Genomic DNA, 18,144 nt, shown 5'->3' on the forward strand with positions numbered 1-18,144 from the left:
AAATCAGATTAGTTGGAAGAGGTTGATGGTGTATTATAGTAGCACTTGATGGCAAAGAAGTATTACATTATTTATAAAACCATTGAATTCTTTTCTACTTTACTTAACAAGTGGACTTACATATGTATCATTAACTAGTCTTTATACTCCTTTATATACACACCTGGAAATCCAGGGTTATGATTCCACTTAGTCCCATGTATACTCTTAGGTCATTATCACTCTCTAACTTAAATAGAAGGATTTTAAATCCTCCAGCAAGTGTGTACAAATGCACTTACAGTAAGCCTGGTTCTCCCCAAGGGGAAAATATTGTCAGAAGCTAACTAGAAGTATCACTTCCCTCCATAGCCAAGAAAGTGTCAGTTTCCCCAGTAGCCACTGAGGAAATTTATCTTAACAGAGCCTTTGCTTTCTTCCTGGGAGTTTTTATTCCAAATGGATTTATTTCCACGAGAAGAGAGCACATTAAAATGCTGTAGGCCTTTGAGACATTGCTGGAATTTTGCGCTACAGTGGTTCAGAAAGGCAATCTTTTGGGGAAGTTGAATAATTTTAAGGACACTGAGTTTTGTTTTTGTTTTCTTAAAGGAAACATTAAATTTCATGTAATTTATATAAGTTGGTATAATTTATAAATACTTCATATCAAGGGGGACATTTGTTTGGGACAATGAAAATCGAGTGATTGGTGTATTCCAACGAGGCAGCCAAGACAGCAACTGTCTAAGCAAGAGAACCTTGACTTGATTGGATGATGGTTGGCAAAGTCATGTGGGAGTCGGGTGGGGGAAAGGAGAGAGGGGTGGGGCTGGCTGGAATGAGGAGCCCTGGGTGGAGAGGAGGGACAACTATCAAGTTTCCCCGAAAATAAGACCTAGCCAGACAATCAAATTAATATAAGAACTGGGTCTTATTTTACTATAAGACTCATATAACATAAGACTGGGTCTTATATTAATTTTTGCTCCAAAAGATGCATTAGAGCTGATTGTCTGGCTAAGTCTTATTTTTGGGGAAACACGGTAGGAGAGGCCAAGACAAGTTAAGAGCCTAATACAATAGCTCATTCTCAGATCAGGGTATTACTAATGGGAATGGATTAAAAGAGAAGAATTAGAGAGAAGCAGAACAGACAAGACTTGATGACAGGTTGGATAACAGCAGTTGAGGATGTCAGTGTACCAAGATGCCTTCCTAGTTAGGATAATGGGAAATTGGCCACATGGGAATCACACACATCTAAACTCACTGAAAATTGCCCTGTTGGTCAAAGACACGAATAACTTCAGGGCCCAAGGGTTTTCAGCATAAGCCTAATGAACAGATATCCCCAGGGCTCATGGACATCTTAAGGCTAACTATGGTGAATCAGAGGGTCTGGGAATAAGAATATTGACATCCTCAAATGTTATGCAACTTTAACAGAATTCCTCCTCATATTCGTCTCTTTTTGCCACAAATCATTAACTCCATTTTAATGGAATTAAACAGCTCTGAATGCTAGAATGAATCTTGTTCAGCTTTTATGACAATTGCCCGCAGAGCCCAGGATGCCTTCATGATCCCTGGGAAACCCTTAGTTACGCTGCAGGAGCTGGCTGTCAAGGCCATCCTGGATGATGAGTTCATGTACTCCTCATCTCAACATTGGCTGCATGTGAAAATCACTTGGGCAGTTTTGAAAAAGACTAGGTCTTAGGCCCACCCCAATCAATTGAATCTGAATCTCTGAGACTGTGGTTGTAACATCCCTATTTTAAAACCTTCTGTGGTAGGCAGATATCTAAGATTGCCCCCAATGATCCCCACCTCCTGGTATCAAGTCCTTGTATAATCTCCTGCCCTTGAATATAGCCTAAATCTAGTGACTTGCTTTTAACAAACTATAACCAAAGGCTGTCCCTTACATGATTAGGTTATAAAAGACTGTGACTTTCATCTTGCTGGTATTCTCTTTGATTCCCTTCTTGGCTTGCATGCTTTGATGAAGCAACCTTCCAGACTCGAGAGGCCCACTTGGCAAGGAACTTAGTGTGGCCTTCAGATAGCCAGCAAGGTACCGAGACCCTCAGTCTAACAATCCATGAGAAACTAAATCTTGCCAGCAACCACGTGAGTGCATTTAGAATCAGATCCTTCCCCAGCCAAACTTTCAGATGAGACCTCAGCCCTGCAGACACTTGACTACACTTGTGAGGGACCCTAAGCAGAAGACCCAGCTAAGCCACACCCAGATTTCTGACCCACAGAAACTTCAAGATATAAATGTGGTTGTTTTAAGCTGCTAAGTGTTAAGGTAATTTGTTATACAACAATATATGATTCATACAAGACCCCAGGTGATTGTAATATACAGCCAAGGTTGACAATTGCTGGTGTACATTAATTAATTTAATTAACTAAAACCTTATGAGCTCTGCTCAAGGGATCACTTAGACAGCACTTAGTATGCCTCATATAGATACTTCCTCTAAAAATAACCATTAAAATATTTCAGACATATGGAAAGGATGAAAGAAGGATCTTATTTGCCTACCACTAGGTTTAAAAATAAAAAATTATATATACACTAAAGTCCTCTAACTACTTCTCCCAATTTTATTACTTATATAACCCTCACATGTAATCACTCTCCTGCACTTTCAAATTCAGCAATATATTTTAAAATATATTGGCTTAAAGTTAAACACAGTCATTTCTTGTTTTTTAAAATCACTCATGTATCTGAAGTTATATCCCCTTTTGCATTACAGTGTAATATTTTTCTCATTTGCATCAAAGCTTTGTCCCTTTTAGTTATTTTATTAAAGAAACAACTTTGGCCTTGTTGATTCTTTCTGATATATCTTTCTTTTAATTCAGGTTTTCTTGGGATATAATTTACGTACTGTAAAGTTAACTATTTTAAGGTGTACAGTTCAATGAGTTATGACAAATATATACAATCAGATAACAATCACCACAATGGAGACATAGAATATTTCTGTCACCGCAAAAAGTTCCTTTGTGCCTCCTTTACAAGCAAAATCTCTCCTTATCTCCAGTCCTTGACAAGCAACGATCTGATTTCTGTTCCTCAAGTTTTGCCTTTTTCAGAATAGCATATAAATAGAATTATGCAGTATATAGTTTTTTGTGTCTGGCCTCTCTCACTTTACACAATGTCTTTGAGATTCATCCATGTATCAATAGTTTGTTCCTTTACTGCTGGGTAATATTCCATTGTATGAATGTACCATAGTTTGTTACAAGTGTCTAGAGACCAGTTCATGGACATTTTGGTTGTTGCCAGTTTGAGGCTATTATAAATAAAAGTGACTGTAAATATTCACATTCAGATCTTTGTATCATCATTTTCTACATAATTAATTTTTTATCATCATATTTCTTTCCTGATATTTGGGTGTGTATTAGTTATCTATTGCTGCGTCATAAAAAATACCCCAAATTTTTTTGCTGAGAAAACAAGCTTTTATTATCTCAGTTTCTGTGGATCAGGAGGGGCATACCCAGGGTGTTATAAAGGCCTGGTGATGTTCTGTTTCTTAAACTAGTAATAGTGATACACAGTAGTTAATTTTCTTTTTGTTATGATCAACTATACATATATGCTATATCTATACTATTCTATATACAACATATTTCCCAATAAGAATATAAACTTATAAACAATCAAAAATAAATAGGGAATTACCTAAAAATGATAAACTAAATGAAAAACAAAAGAAATGTTACATTAAATGGTGAAATACCAAAGTCTGTGTTACTGAAAATCAACAGCAACATTGTATGCCCCATCCCAACTACTTTTCAACATTATTTTGAAATTTCTACCTAACACAGTAAGTCAAGAAAATTAAACTTATGCATTTGGTACAACAAATACAAAATCACTTTAGTTTGCAGGTGATTTTATTATATATATAAAAAAAAAAAAAAAAAAAAAAAGCTCCCAATGAGTCTACCAAAAGTTACTTGAATTAATGAATAGTATATTGAGATGGCTGGAGTCATTTTAAATAAACAAATGTCAGTGGCATTTTCTACACTCTCAATATCCAGTTTGAAATAAAATTTAAAATTCTCACACTTACAGCTTCCGGGCAAGATGGCGGAGTAGGTAAACACTGTGCTTGCCTCCTCTCTTGACCACATCAAAATTACAACTAAACTACACAACAACCATCATTGAGAATCACCTGAAGTCTAGCTGAAAAGAAGTCCTGTAACTAAGGACATACAGGAGAAGCCACACTGATACTGGTAGGAAGGGTGGAGACTCAGAACAGGCTGGTCTCACACCCACATGTGGCAGTTAAAAATCAGGCGGGATATCTCAACTGCAGAGGTACCCCCTGAGGAGAAAGGGGTCTCAGCCCCACACCAGGCTCCCAGCCCAGGGTTCCAGTGCCAGGGAGCAAAGTCCCCACAACTTCTGGCTGTGAAGTAGAGAGTGCAGCTGAGTGAGATGGAGGGCTGCTGGAGTCCCAGGCATTCCTCTTAAAGGGCCCACATAGGACTTAACTTGATTACAAATTCACTCACTTCGAGCTCCAGTGCTGAGGCAGCAGCTCAAAAGGCACTAGGGACAAACTAGGAGGAACTGATTTTCTGGCTTCAGAACAAGGACTGAAGTGCTCCCAGACAGAAGTTCTGGCAGAAGGCATTATTCCTTTGTTGAGCCCTCCTCCCCACAGCCAGCATGATGACAAAGGTGGCCTCCATATCTGAGTCTCCATTAGTCTGGCCAACACCATTTGCCCTACTGTAGTTATCCTGACACCCTGCCCCACACAACTTACGAGCCCACCCAAACTGCTTCCAGTGGCTATTCCATACAAATGGCCTATCTTGGCTCATGCTGTGGACTTTCCTAAAATCGCTCAAAGGTTCACAAACACCAGACCAGCAGTATCTGGCCGCAGCATGTCCTGTACCTCTTGCTAAGCAGCCCCAAGCCTGGCACTAGCAGTAGCTGGCCTCAGTTCCCAGCTTAACCTCTCCCAGGCACCTTCAAGCCCAGAAGAAGTGGTAACCATCTGCAGGCCACTTTGTAGTGCATACCAAGTGGCCCTGGGCAGGGCAGAGGCAGCAGCTGACCATGGCCTGCAACAGAGCCCCTCCCAAGAGGCCCCAGAACCAACACACCTGGTGTCCAGCTTCAGACCACATCAGAGCACCACCCAACCAGCTCCACAAATGACAGACCCAAAGGGCAGACTGGGCAGGAACCAAAGCCCTGCTAAAGCTAATCGCGCTCTGTAGGGGGAGCCCCTGCACAATAGCGCCTTCACTAAAATCAAGGCCAGTCCTCACAACCAATCAGCCTGAGGGTCCATTGTCCCATTAGGTGCAAACAGCAACCAAGGCTCAACTACAACAGGAGCACACACACAACCCACACAAGGGACACACCTGCAGCACCTGGCTCAGGTGACCAGAGAGATTGTGCCATTGTGTCCCACATGGCACTCACTACATAAGGCCACTCAGCTAAGACTGGGAGACATAGCAGCTCTACCGAACAAATAGAAACAAAAACAGAAATGCAGCCAAAATGGGGAGACAAAGAAACATGTCCCAAATGAAAGATCAGAACAAAACTCCAGAAAAAGAACTAAACAAAATGGAAACAAGAAATCTACCAGATGCAGAGTCCAAAACATTGCATCCAATCCAATCATCTCAGTGAGAACTTCAACAAAGAGACAGAAAACATAAAAAAGAAACAGTCAGAAATGAAGAATACAATAACTGAAATAAAGAACACGTTAGAGGGAATCAACAGCAGATTAGATGAAGCAGAGGATCAAATCAGAGATTCAGAAGATAAGCTAGCAGAAAACACCCACTCAGAATAGCAAACATTAAAAATAAATAAATAAATAAAAATGAGGATAGCTCAAAAGGCCTCTGGGACAACATCAAGCATACCAACATTTGCATCATGGGGGTACCAGAAGAAGAAGGAGAGTAAGAAATTGAAAAATTATTTGAAGAAATAATAACAGAAAACTTCCCTAACATGGTGAAGGAAATAGCCATACAAGCCCAGGAAGCACATAGAGTCCCAATCAAGATGAACCTAAACAGGCCCACACCAAGATATGTCATAGTTAAAATGACAAAGGTTAAAGACAAAGAGAGAATCTCAAAAGCATCAAGAGAAAAGCAGTTAGTTACCTACAAGGGAGCTCCTATAAGACTGTCAGCTGATTTCTCAACAAAAAATTTGCAGGCCGGAAGGAATCGGCATGAAACATTCAAAGTAATGAAAAGCAAGGACCTACAACCAAGATTTCTCTATCCAACAAAACTATCATGTAGAATCAAAGGGCAGATAAAGGGCTTCCCAGACAAGAGAATGTTAAAGGAGTTCATCACCATGAAACCACTATTACAAAAAATGTTAAAGGGACTTCTTTAAGAAGAAAAGGGGGGGGGATCAAAATTATGAGTAATAGAGTGACAATAGCAACATATCTATCAACAATTACTTTGAATATAAGTGAGTTAAATGTTCTAATCAAAAGATGGGAGGACTGAATGGATAAGAAAACAAAATCCTTACACATGCAGCCTACAAGAGAATCACTTCAGATTGAAAGACACAGACAGAAAGTAAAGAGATGGAAAAATATTTTTGTTTTGAGAATATCATATAACATAAGGAACCAGTCACAAAATAACCAGACTTCAATATATATAAAACTCAGAAACAACATGTGAAAGGAATCACGTGACTATCTAACAATTATTATCTTTAGGATGGGAAGGTGATAGGTAAATCTTTAAATGCTCTTCTGTACTTTTTCACATTTTCTACAATGAGTGTGTGGTACTTTTAAAATCAGGAATGTGATTAATGTCTTTTAAAGAAGAAAATAGGTACATCTGATTCTGAGAAGGAAAATCTCTAACCCAGTATTTGAATGTCTCCATGCATTTGTATTTTCTCCACATATAATTGTGTCATTCTGTCCTTACACTAGGTACTGATGGGCATGCCATATGGAAGTATACCCAGGAAGACAGTGCCTCGGGCTGAGGAAGAAAAAGCCATGGATTTTTCTGTCCTCTGGGATTTTGAGGTACCGTTGCCAACATGCCAATGCACTTCTATTTTGTGATTGTGAGTGCTAACGATTGCATGGATATGTGTGAAATGTTGCATTTAACTATTGAAAGACCAGTGCTTTAAATGAATAGAATCCCAACACTATGCAAAATGAGCCAACCAACTATGTCCTCCTAGGTCCCCTTCATAGGTTCCTCTCTCCAGGCACACATCCTGATGGATGTGAGTCCCCATGAAGATACTGCTCCCCTCATTCTGCCAGATCAATGTAAGCTGATCTTACAATATGAGTTTCTCCCCGTACCCACATAAAGACCTCAAGTATATTACTTACTCCAGCCTTCCCCCAAATGTCACATGGCATCTTCAAGTGAATGTCTTACTGCTTGCTCCTCAAATTCCAACATCTGTCCAACCAAAACCAAACCCACATATTTATCCCATCGCCTTTATTGGAATCACCATTCATCCAATCATCCAAGTCTGAAACCTGGAAGTCGTCCTATGTTTCCTCTTCCCCACCACCACCCCCCACATCCAATCAGTCACTAAGTCTGAGCCTGCCTACTAAACATTTCTTGAATTGGTCCCCTTTTCTCCATCCCTCTTACCTCTCCTTTTAACATGCCCCCACTGTACCAGGACCGTTGTCAGAATTGACTACCTCTGCTCTCTTCCTTGGCTTTTCTCCTACAATCTCCATTCCCTCTGCTACCTGACTGATCTTTCTAAAATGCAAACCTGACCTTGTCATCCCTACTTCTGATGTTCACTTATTCCCATTCTCAAATGGAATAAAATCCAGTGTTCTGAATTGGGTATACAAAAGACCTGTCCATGACCTGGCTGTTCCTGACCTCTCCAGTCCCTTGTCTACCTAAGACCCCCCTAAGACCCCAATATTACCAAGTGTGGAAGAAGTCCATGAATGCATCACACACTTTTAGAGCCTCCCTGCCTTTGCTCAGAATCCTGTGACTGGAATGCCCTTCCCTCCTTTTGGAATCCCCACACCCCCATACCTCTGTGGGGCTTGGTCTGCAGGCTCTACGGAGTTTCTGAGTCTGGGAGTCCTGGCTGTGATGCTTCAAACAACAGGTCGTTGCTGCTGCCATCCTTCTCTCTCAGGGTCAGATTCAAGACCCCTCAGAAATGTGTGAAAGTGAGTTGGAGTATTTTCCCAAGTCATTTGGAACAGGTTCCAAATAATGACTATACTACTAAGGATGATATAGTACTATTACAATATATCCCTGCTAAAGATGATATACTACTGCTACTATTCTATGTACTACTGCTAAGGATTTCCTTTGTTCTTTATTTCACCCAAGGACCCCTGTTGAAACATTCTATCTACCCAAAACAAACTGGATTTATTCAACAATAATCCCGTTTTATGTTCAGCAGAGACATAAAAGAAATACTAAAATTCTAAGTTAATACTAAAGCTAAATAATTACACCTAAAAAATGTACTAACTATACCTAAAGCCAATTATACCTAAAAACTAAAACCAAAACAAAACTTGAATTTCAGGTTAGACTGTGAGACTTATCAGATATAGTTTTCTTTAGAAGTTTTGAAATACTGAGCAAGTTCCCAGACTCCCATCTACTTCCGGAGTGCTAAATTTAAGACCCTGGGAATGGGGAGGGCGGTTAAGAAATTGGAGTTATTTGCGCATGTTCGTTCACACACACACACACACACACCCTTATCCTTAATTTTATCCTGAATGTTAACAACATTCTCCTCTCCACCCTGTATCTCTATGCACTCTGTATAATGGAGAAATAAAGAGAATGAAGAAAGGAAAGAAAGGGAGACGTGGAGACATGGATAGACTCAGGAGCAACTGGGGGAAGTGCAGGAAGTGAAGGGAAGTACAAGGACATCCAGAACTCTTCCTTCATCCCCTCAGACTCCCACGAAATCCCTGAGAAAGACATGCCTGGTAGAATGGAAGTGTCTGATGACTGCACTGAGCTTACAAACCCAGAGCATTTGGATTTGCTGTCCCACAGGGCTACATGAAATATTCTGCTCTCTTCTACGGCTACTACAACGACCAGAGGACCATCGGGTGGCTGAGGTACAGACTGCCCATGGCTTACTTTATGGTGGGGATCAGCGTGTTCGGCTACAGCCTGATGATTGTCATCAGATCGTAAGTATGACCATGTGATTTGCACACTTTTAATTTTCTTCACACAAACAGCCCACTCCCATAGCCACCCTGTGCCTACTTATCTTCTTGTGGGGGATTTAGAGAGAGGGAAAAAAAAGAGAAAAAGCAGATTGTCATATGACTATAAAAAACAAACATGGTGATGTGGGAAGTTCTGTGAAATGGGACAGAAACTCCTTTCCATGATACTGAGAACAGCCACCCATACTGAAAGTCTGGGGCACAGCATTTCAGATAAAGAAGGAGAATGTGCAAAGGCTCTGAGGCAGCAAATATGCTAGTGAGTTCCAGAAACTGTCAAAAGGCCAGTGTGGTTTGAGGGGAAGCCTGGTACCTGGTAAGGTAAGGCTGGGGAAGTTTGCAAGACCTGTTTTTGCTTACTCCAAAGCTCAGCTTTCTCAGAAAAACTCTTCTGTTCCTCTATAACTCTAGCTTGCATGTGAGAACCTACCCCAGTACTTGCAAAAATATAAACAATAAGCCTAAATGAATGTATGTGATTAATCATGGTGTCCTCTCTGGCCCCAATTCTACCTGTCTCTGCAGTCAGAAGTGGACTTGGTTCTTAATTGTGTCTTAATTATGTCTGTGGTGCTTAATTCATATTCTCTAAAGAGAAATTTGGTCCAACCCATGACTCACTTTCTTCTAAGTCAGGGGACCCCAGTCAGCAAAGGCTGGCACAGGATGGGTGGCACAGTCTCCTGCACACACCCGACTACCAGAGCCCACCACCCTTCAGCAGGGCCACAAGGGGTCACTTCTCTCAGAAGAGCAGGGGTAGCTGTGTCTGCAGAAGAGTAGAGAACTCTCGAAACCTGGTTAGAAGCCCTGAGAGGGTCATGTGTGGGTCCAGCTTGGCTTTCTATCACATCATCTCAGGGGGAAATGCTGCTGTTCACAAAAGCCTGCCTGGCATGCAATAGTGACCATGAGGTGACATGTGGCTGCCCAGCTCTACCAAATAAAAAGAAAAAAACAAGGAAATGGGCTTGGTTTTATTCTTAGCCTTCGTATTGTTACATTTTTCCCTACTATTATCCCAGGTACGTATAGGGATATGGAATGTTTCCTTGATGAACCAAAGAGCTAACTAAGCCTGCCAAGCCCCTGGAACAGCAAATCCCAAAAGCCAATAGATAAGATAGAGTTATAGAGGAACGCAAATCACCCCCTCACCCCTCCACCCCTCGCCATTGTGTCTGATAGAGCCCCTGCTTGTAATTCTGATTCCCACAGGGCTGAACTCCACAAAGCACAAAGAGAGGATGAGGATAGATAGGATGAAATGGGTGGGTAATAAGGCAAGTTCAAGGTACTTTCAACCAAGGTTGCTTAAGAAAAGAATATGCGTGTTACCTGGGTGCAGGAACAACTGCCTCAAGGCTTACTGGATTTTATATCAGAAAAAAAGATATTTTTTTCTATCCAAGAAAATAAGTAAATTAGAAAGGGATGCTCTTCTGTGAGAATAAAGAGTTCTAAAACATTTGCAGGCAAGTCAAGCCACAGGAAATCAGACATCAGGGTAGAAAACATGGTTAAGTGCCCCGTATCCTGCTGGCTTCTTCTTTTCCAACTGACATCATGTATGTTTGCAGGGGACTCTGAATTGGGGGGAAGGAGGCTTGTATCAAATCTGTCTTGACCCATGTCCCTGCATGGTTCATTCCCTTCATTGGATGTCTGCTACCTGTGCCCAAGATTGGCACAGGCTGAGGTTCCCTTGGGCTGACATAACAACAGAGATGTGCACCCTACAGGATGGCCAGCAACACCCAGGGCAGCACGAGCGATGGGGAGAGTGATAACTTCACATTCAGCTTCAAGATGTTCACCAGCTGGGACTACCTGATCGGGAATTCAGAGACAGCTGACAACAAATACGCCTCCATCACCACCAGCTTCAAGGTAGCCACCCAGGGTCGTTCCTACCTCATGGTGGAACTTTGGGTCCCTCTGGTCATTGGGAGACTTCTCCCAGCTGGGGCATGGGAAATAAGATTGCCAAGTAATCTGTGGCAAGAGCTTTACCTGAATCAGGAGCCCAGCTTTCAAGAATTCAAAAAAAAATGCTTGCAGCTGGTACCTACCATCTGTTTCTTAATATGGCAGAGAATCATGGATGCTGGGACCTGCTCCTGCCTATTTCCTTGTGGAAACGTTTTCTGTTGGAGGATATGAAAGGATGCATTTGGGGCAGCAGTTTGAAGCACCTAAGGAGATTTAAAAATCTTCTCGTTCCCACGCCTAAAGATTCTGGTGTAATTGCTGTGGGATGAGGTCCTGGCATCGGATTTTTTAAAAAGCTCCTCAAATGATTAGAACACCAAGAAAGAGTTGAGAGCCCTGGTTCAGGGGTGTGGGAATAAAGGAATCAATTAAGTATGCAACTCCACACTTAATTATCGCATTAATTTGTTCACAAAAGAGATGTGAGGTGACCTACACATCTCATTTTATAATCTATTAGGTTGGTGCAAAAGCAATTACGGTTTTTGCAATTATTTTTAACCTTTTAAACCTTAATTGCTTGTGCACCAACCTAATACAAACAAACTGGTGGGTAAGCACCTCAGTGAAGGCAGAAGCTGTGACACTGAAACACTGCACATCTTATTTTTTCCTCCATGACTGTAAAAACCGTTCAGAATTCTTGAGTTTAGTATTTCTCCGGTCTGATCTGTCAGACTTTCTCCCAGGACCTGGCAGAGGTCAGAGATACAACACAACTGTACTTGGTTGTGTCTTCTTTCTTCTCCTCTCTCCTGGCCCTTCCTGGGAAGAGAAGTGATCTCCTGCCCACTGACCAATGCCTACAGACAGCAGGTACACCCATAGGGACAGGGCGTGGGCTCAGCAACTCACCCACGTGGGTTCCATGAGCCCCAGAGTGCTGTCAGCTTGGCAGTGGGTGGAGCAGGGAGCTGACTCAGTTCTCCCCGTCTCCTCACAGCAATGGGGAGCCTCTGATGGAGCATCCAAGGGTAGGGTAAGAGTCAACAGGGGCTTTGACTCTTCCTCCAGGCCTATCAGAGAGAGACAAAAAGGTTAATATCTATGAAGCACTTTGAATACCTGGGAAGGAGAAGGCTTCTCCTCTGAGTCTATTAAAAACCAAGATAATACACTTACATAACAGGGCACATGTGAGAATTGTGTGTGTTGATATATATTAACTGCCTGATGAATTAATTAAACCTGAACCTGAACACAGTAACTGTTAACTGATTAGCAGTCTCCTTCTAAGTACTTTGGTTTCCAAGAGACCTCGCTTTCCACCCCAGTCTGCCACATACTAATTGTGTCTTCATAGAGTTACTGATGCAGGAGACATTTTATTAACAATAAAAAAATCTATTGTGTGGAGCCTCAAAGTAGAACATTAAGAAATGGAGGAAAGGGAGAAAGCCATTCTAGGCAGAACAATAGCTGAGGGCTTAGCAAAGAAGAATGGGAGACAGGTCAGCAAATAGGTAAATATGGCCAAAGTGTAGTGTACAGGAGGGAGGAATGGTGAGAGAGGCTGCAGAGTCAGATTGGGATTCAATTGGGAGTTTAAACATTAAAGTGCTTGAACTTTATTCTATAGACTTGGAAAGATTTTCAGCAGATCAATCGTGCATTTTAGAAAGAGAACTGTGATATATATGACAGACATTTCTCAAGAATGAACAAAGCAGGCCTTTCATTTCAAACAAAACAATTGATAGTATGTGTTGTCAACAATAAAATTCAAACTTTCTATGAAAAAAAAAATCTATTGTATTTTTATACAATAGCAGCAAACAATTTGAAAATAATTTTTAATTCCATTTACAATAAAATGACATAAATTACAAAAAAAGTTCCTAAGAGTAGATTTAACCAAAAAAAATGTGCAAGATTGCTACACCAAAAGTACAAAATATTGCGAAAAGAAATTAAGAAACTCTAAATAAATGGAGAGATACACTATGCTCATGGATTAGAACAGGAGTCACCAAACTATGGCCCAGGGTCCAAATCCAGCCTGCTGCCTATTTTTGTAAATAAGTTTTGTTGAAGCAAAGCTATACCCATTTATTTATATATTCTCTATGGTTACTTTCATGCTACAGTGGCATAGTTGAGTAGTTGTGAGAGAGACCACATGGTCTGCAAAGCCAAAAATATGTACCATCTGGCTTTTTCTGGAAAAGGTTTGGCCAGAACTTTTTTATAGAAAAGGCCAGCCACTGGATTAAAAGACCCAATAATGAGATTCAATGTTAATCCATTTGATCTATAGATTTAAAACAATCCTCATCAGTTACTGAAATTTCTCTGGTCCTTAGTGTGGGACATAGCCCCAGAGAGAAGTTTTCAGGCTCTTGGCCTCACGTGGAAAGGTGCTGACTGGGGTAGTAGATGGCCGTTGGCTGTGGCTAGTTGGCCGTCAGCTGTAGCCGGTTAGCCAATTGGCCACTGATATAACTGCCGCGGCTGCGCTGGGGAGGGGAGTCGGTCGGTTGGCAGAAAAGCAGACAGCAGGTCGCACGTCGTGTGAATCCAGCCTCCAGTGAAACTATAGTGGCATGACTCCCTTACTTATGGCTCCGTGGGTGTTCCTTTTTGGCCTAGCCACATCCTGCGTTCTTATGTGGGGAGCAGGAGCTGAGACCCCGCAGGCCGCCCCACACGACACTTAGTATCTGTGATATGGGTAATAATAATAACTGCTTTATTGGTTTGTTGTGGGGATTAAGAGGGATACTGTATGGGAAGTGTTTAGCACCACATCTGGTACATAGTAAACATTCAATAAATCTAAACTTTTGTTATTTAATGTACCAAACAGTAACAAAATATGTTTTCATAAGGGAAAGAACTAATGCTCCATAGGACCACAGTACTTTATACCACCCCTCTGTATTATTTCATTTATGGAAATATAGAAAATAGTCATCTGAGGAACCCAGCAACCACAGTTCCTGTTGGGTCCTGGACTGACATTATTCACATCTCATTTTCACAAATGAAGGAATCAATAGTGGATGAACAAGAGAGTAGCAAAGAAGAAAATATTCACCTGACAAGATTTCTCCGCGTCCTGGCCAACTTCCTGATCATCTGCTGTCTGTGTGGCAGCGGGTATCTCATTTATTTTGTGGTGAAGCGATCCCAGGAATTCTCCAAAATGCAGAATGTCAGCTGGTACGAAAGGAATGAGGTAAGAAGGGCATTCTGCAGAAGTGAATACTGGGGGCAAATACTGAAATTACACTGGTCCCTGTGCCATTCAGCTGAATAATTGAAAGTCTGGATTATAGGACTTATTTTTAAAAATGAAATTCCATCCCCGGTAAAGTACTATGAACATCATGAACAAAGAGTCACGTGTTATTAGGCTTTTGCAGCTAGATAAAGGTGGATTTAATTAGCATGTCCGTCAACTGGATATCCAGTTGGATCACCAATTATTAACAAGGTGATCTTTTCCTCACAGCTCTACAGTGTCATAGATCATAAGTCAAGTGTCTACTATTTCATGGCTGTGATTCTGAGCTCCCTTTTCTATTCCATTGGTCTATTTGTCTATTTCTGCACTAATGACACACTCATTAACTATGGCTTTATAGTATGTCTTGCTCTCTGGTGGAATGAGTTTTCTTATCGAGATCCACAATAAAACACATTAAGGTTTTATTATGATTATATTGAATCCATAAATTTCTTTTGGGAGTTTCACATCTGTTGTAGTTGGCAAAAATGGCAACAAATTCTTCCCATCCTTGTATGCACATTTCTTTGCAATGTGATATTTTAGCTGCTCACAGGAAGAGGTGGAATCTGTTTCCCCATCCCTTGAATCCAGCTGGGCTTGGTCATGCGACTTGCTTTAGCCAATGGGACAGTAGCAACCATAATACAAACAGACTTGAAAAGTGCTTGTATATTGGAACTTGGTCTCTTGGGAACCCTGAGACCTTCCCCATGTGAGCACTCCCTGACTAGCCTGCTGAATGATGAGAGACATGGCCCAGTTCCCTCATCACCCCAGGTGATAGCCAGTCAGCCCCCAGACATGTGAATGAAGTCGTCAACCAACAGCTCACCATAGATTCATGAATGAATACAGGTGAGACCAGCAGAAGAACCACCTCGCTAAGCCGAGAAACAAATACTGACCCAGAGAATCACAAGCTAAATAAATAATAAGAAAAAAATCCATCTTCCGCCACAAAGAAAGAAAGGATAAAAAAGGAACTGGTAGGACAAATATAAAGCACAAAATCAGATAGATTTAAATCTGTATCAGTGATTACAATACGAGGTCTGACAATTAAGTTTGTAAATTTGTTGCACTGATGTTGCTAAACTTTTTTGATATCAGAGGGATTATAATTATGAATTTGTACCAACTGTACAAACAGTTAACCAAATTTACTATTTGGAAGTGCTGAAAAGCCTGCGTGAAAAACTTAGATGACCTGAACTTTTCACCAACAATTCATGGCTCTTGCATCAGGACAGTGCACCAGCTCACATGGCACTGTCTGTGAGGGAGTTTTTAGCCAGTAAACAAATAACTGTATTGGAACACTCTCCCTACTCACCTGATCTGCCCCCCAATGACTTCTTTCTTTACCCAAAGATAAAGGAAATATTGAAAGGAAGGCATATTGATGACATTCAGGACATTAAGTGTAATACAACGACAGCTCTGAAAGAGAGTTCTAAAATTGCTCTGAAGGGTGGACTAGGCACTGGCATTGGTGCATAGCTTCCCAACGGGAGTACTTCGAAGGTGACCTTAGTGATATTTAGTAGTGAAATGAGGTATGTAGCACTTTTTCTAGGATGAGTTCACGAACTTAATTGTCCAACCTCGTAAATATAAATGGATTAAACCTACAGTTTAAAGTCAATAATACTCAGATTGAATTTTTTTTAAAGATACATGGTATTTACAATTAATTCATCTAAAATATCAAGTCACTAAGCTATGAGGGGGTACAAAAGTTGCCCAAATGAATTCTGTCCTTAAGCGATTGCAGTTTTTTTAGGTAGGAAGCAGGCCTAACAAGAACAAACCAAAGCACAAACAGCAGTAGGCAGGAATAACGTGATCAAATACGATGTTTTGGATTACAGATGTGTTGCAGGTGGAAACGTCCGTGTGAGCTGGAGAGACAGGGGGTATTTTGTGGCGAAGGCAGGAATTAGGCTGAGCATTAGGCAACCATGTAAAGAAGGGCAGTGATGGATGTGACAAAGGGATAGCTCTCCCAGTGGGAAGAACTGGTGTGAGCAGGTGTGCAGGAATGCAGGTGATGAGAAGCCAGGCCAAGTCAGTGTGAGAGAAAGAGGGGGTGTCAGGACCAGCCCAGAAGTGTTGATCAACCTGCAATTTGGTCAGCCGCTCAAGGATTTACCCTCCACGGGGTGAGCAGTTTCAGTTGCAGACAGAATGTTCAACTGTGGTCAGGTTCAGTTATAGTCAGGATTCTCCCGAAACTGGAGGCGAAATTGAATGCTTACCTCTTACAAGGCTCTGAACTGGAGATCTGTGCTCACGATCTCTTCTGACTCTCACAACAAGGACTGTCCTCACTATTGGACACGTGAAGAAACACGAAGTCCTGAGAAGTTAGGCAGCTTTCCCTAAGCTCCACAGCCAGCAAGTGATAGAGCTGGGGCTCAAATCCAGAGAGCTGACTCCCAGTGCCACACTCCCGACCACATCCCTCCACTGTTAGCTCCATTCTGCGATCTGAGCTTCCTCTCTTCCCTGTTCCTGAAATGAGAGCTCTCACGGTGACCCTTCCCTAGCTCACAACTTTACAGAACACAAAGCATTGTCCCATAGGTTAACTCGTTGACTTCTCAAAGGAAGTTTGCTGTTTTTATCAATACTAATAGCAACAATCATGAGAGCAACCAGTCACAGAGCAATTATGATGTGTGGGACATATGCTGACCGCATAGGGCATGTTGATGCCTTCTCCAGGGTCACACAGCAAGTTTTGGAGACCCAGGGCATCTCCAGAGGCAGAGGAGAGGTCAAAAAGGAGACAGGGATGTATGGCCCTGGGGGTGCAGAGATGGTGACCAACCAAGTGATATTGATGACACAAGTAACCCAGGCTTTCCTGACCTCTCAGGTAGAAATTGTGATGTCCCTGCTTGGGATGTTTTGTCCCCCTCTGTTTGAAACCATCGCTGCCCTGGAGAATTACCACCCGCGCATTGGACTGAAGTGGCAGCTGGGACGTATCTTTGCGCTCTTTCTGGGGAACCTCTACACATTTCTCTTGGCCCTGATGGATGATGTCCACCTCAAGGTAAAGACCAATCGCAAACATCCCCCAGTCCCTATTGCCCATCATATTTTAAATATGATAATCTCCTATGCATAACTCATATTAATTAAATAAATTTTGGAAAGTTCAAAAAGTAACATCAAGAAAAAAATATCACCAGGATATGACGCAAAGACAACCATTGTTAACATTTTGCTGCAGTTCTTTGCTGTATTTTCCTTAGGTTGTCTTTTTTCACATCATATCCATGTCACTTGATACCCTTAATATTTTATCTACAGCCTTTCCCATATTGTTTCATAGCTGTCATAAATGTTTACCAGCTAAGTTAAGTGTCCACTGAGATGGTATGTCATAGTTGACTTAACCTTTCATCACTACCCCCCAGATGCTTACGGAGCACCCACTCTGTCAGGCCCTGGGGGTGCAGCCTAGAGCTAAACACGGTCCTGATCCAAGGGTGTTCACACGGGGCTGGGAGACAGACTCATTCATTACAGCACGCTGCAGAATATGTTTCAATGGGGGTAAGCCCAGGGCAGAATGGCAGTGCCCAGGAGGGGTTCCAGAACCCCCTGGGGAATCTTAGT

The 18,144-nt window shown here is 41.7% G+C and overlaps 1 protein-coding gene across 1 annotated transcript in view; it reads left to right on the forward strand.

Moving 5' to 3' along the window:
- TMC2 (transmembrane channel like 2) overlaps positions 1–18,144 on the forward strand; it is a 60,529-nt gene that overhangs the window by 21,014 nt on the left and 21,371 nt on the right. Inside the window, exons 8-12 of the mRNA XM_019733728.2 lie at positions 6,996–7,094; positions 9,106–9,248; positions 11,033–11,180; positions 14,272–14,460; positions 17,396–17,575. Of these exons, the coding sequence (XP_019589287.2) occupies positions 6,996–7,094; positions 9,106–9,248; positions 11,033–11,180; positions 14,272–14,460; positions 17,396–17,575 (759 nt within the window). The remainder of the gene's footprint in view (positions 1–6,995; positions 7,095–9,105; positions 9,249–11,032; positions 11,181–14,271; positions 14,461–17,395; positions 17,576–18,144) is intronic.

This window comes from Rhinolophus sinicus, linkage group LG13, assembly GCF_036562045.2.
Source record: "Rhinolophus sinicus isolate RSC01 linkage group LG13, ASM3656204v1, whole genome shotgun sequence".
Taxonomy (NCBI): domain Eukaryota; kingdom Metazoa; phylum Chordata; class Mammalia; order Chiroptera; family Rhinolophidae; genus Rhinolophus; species Rhinolophus sinicus.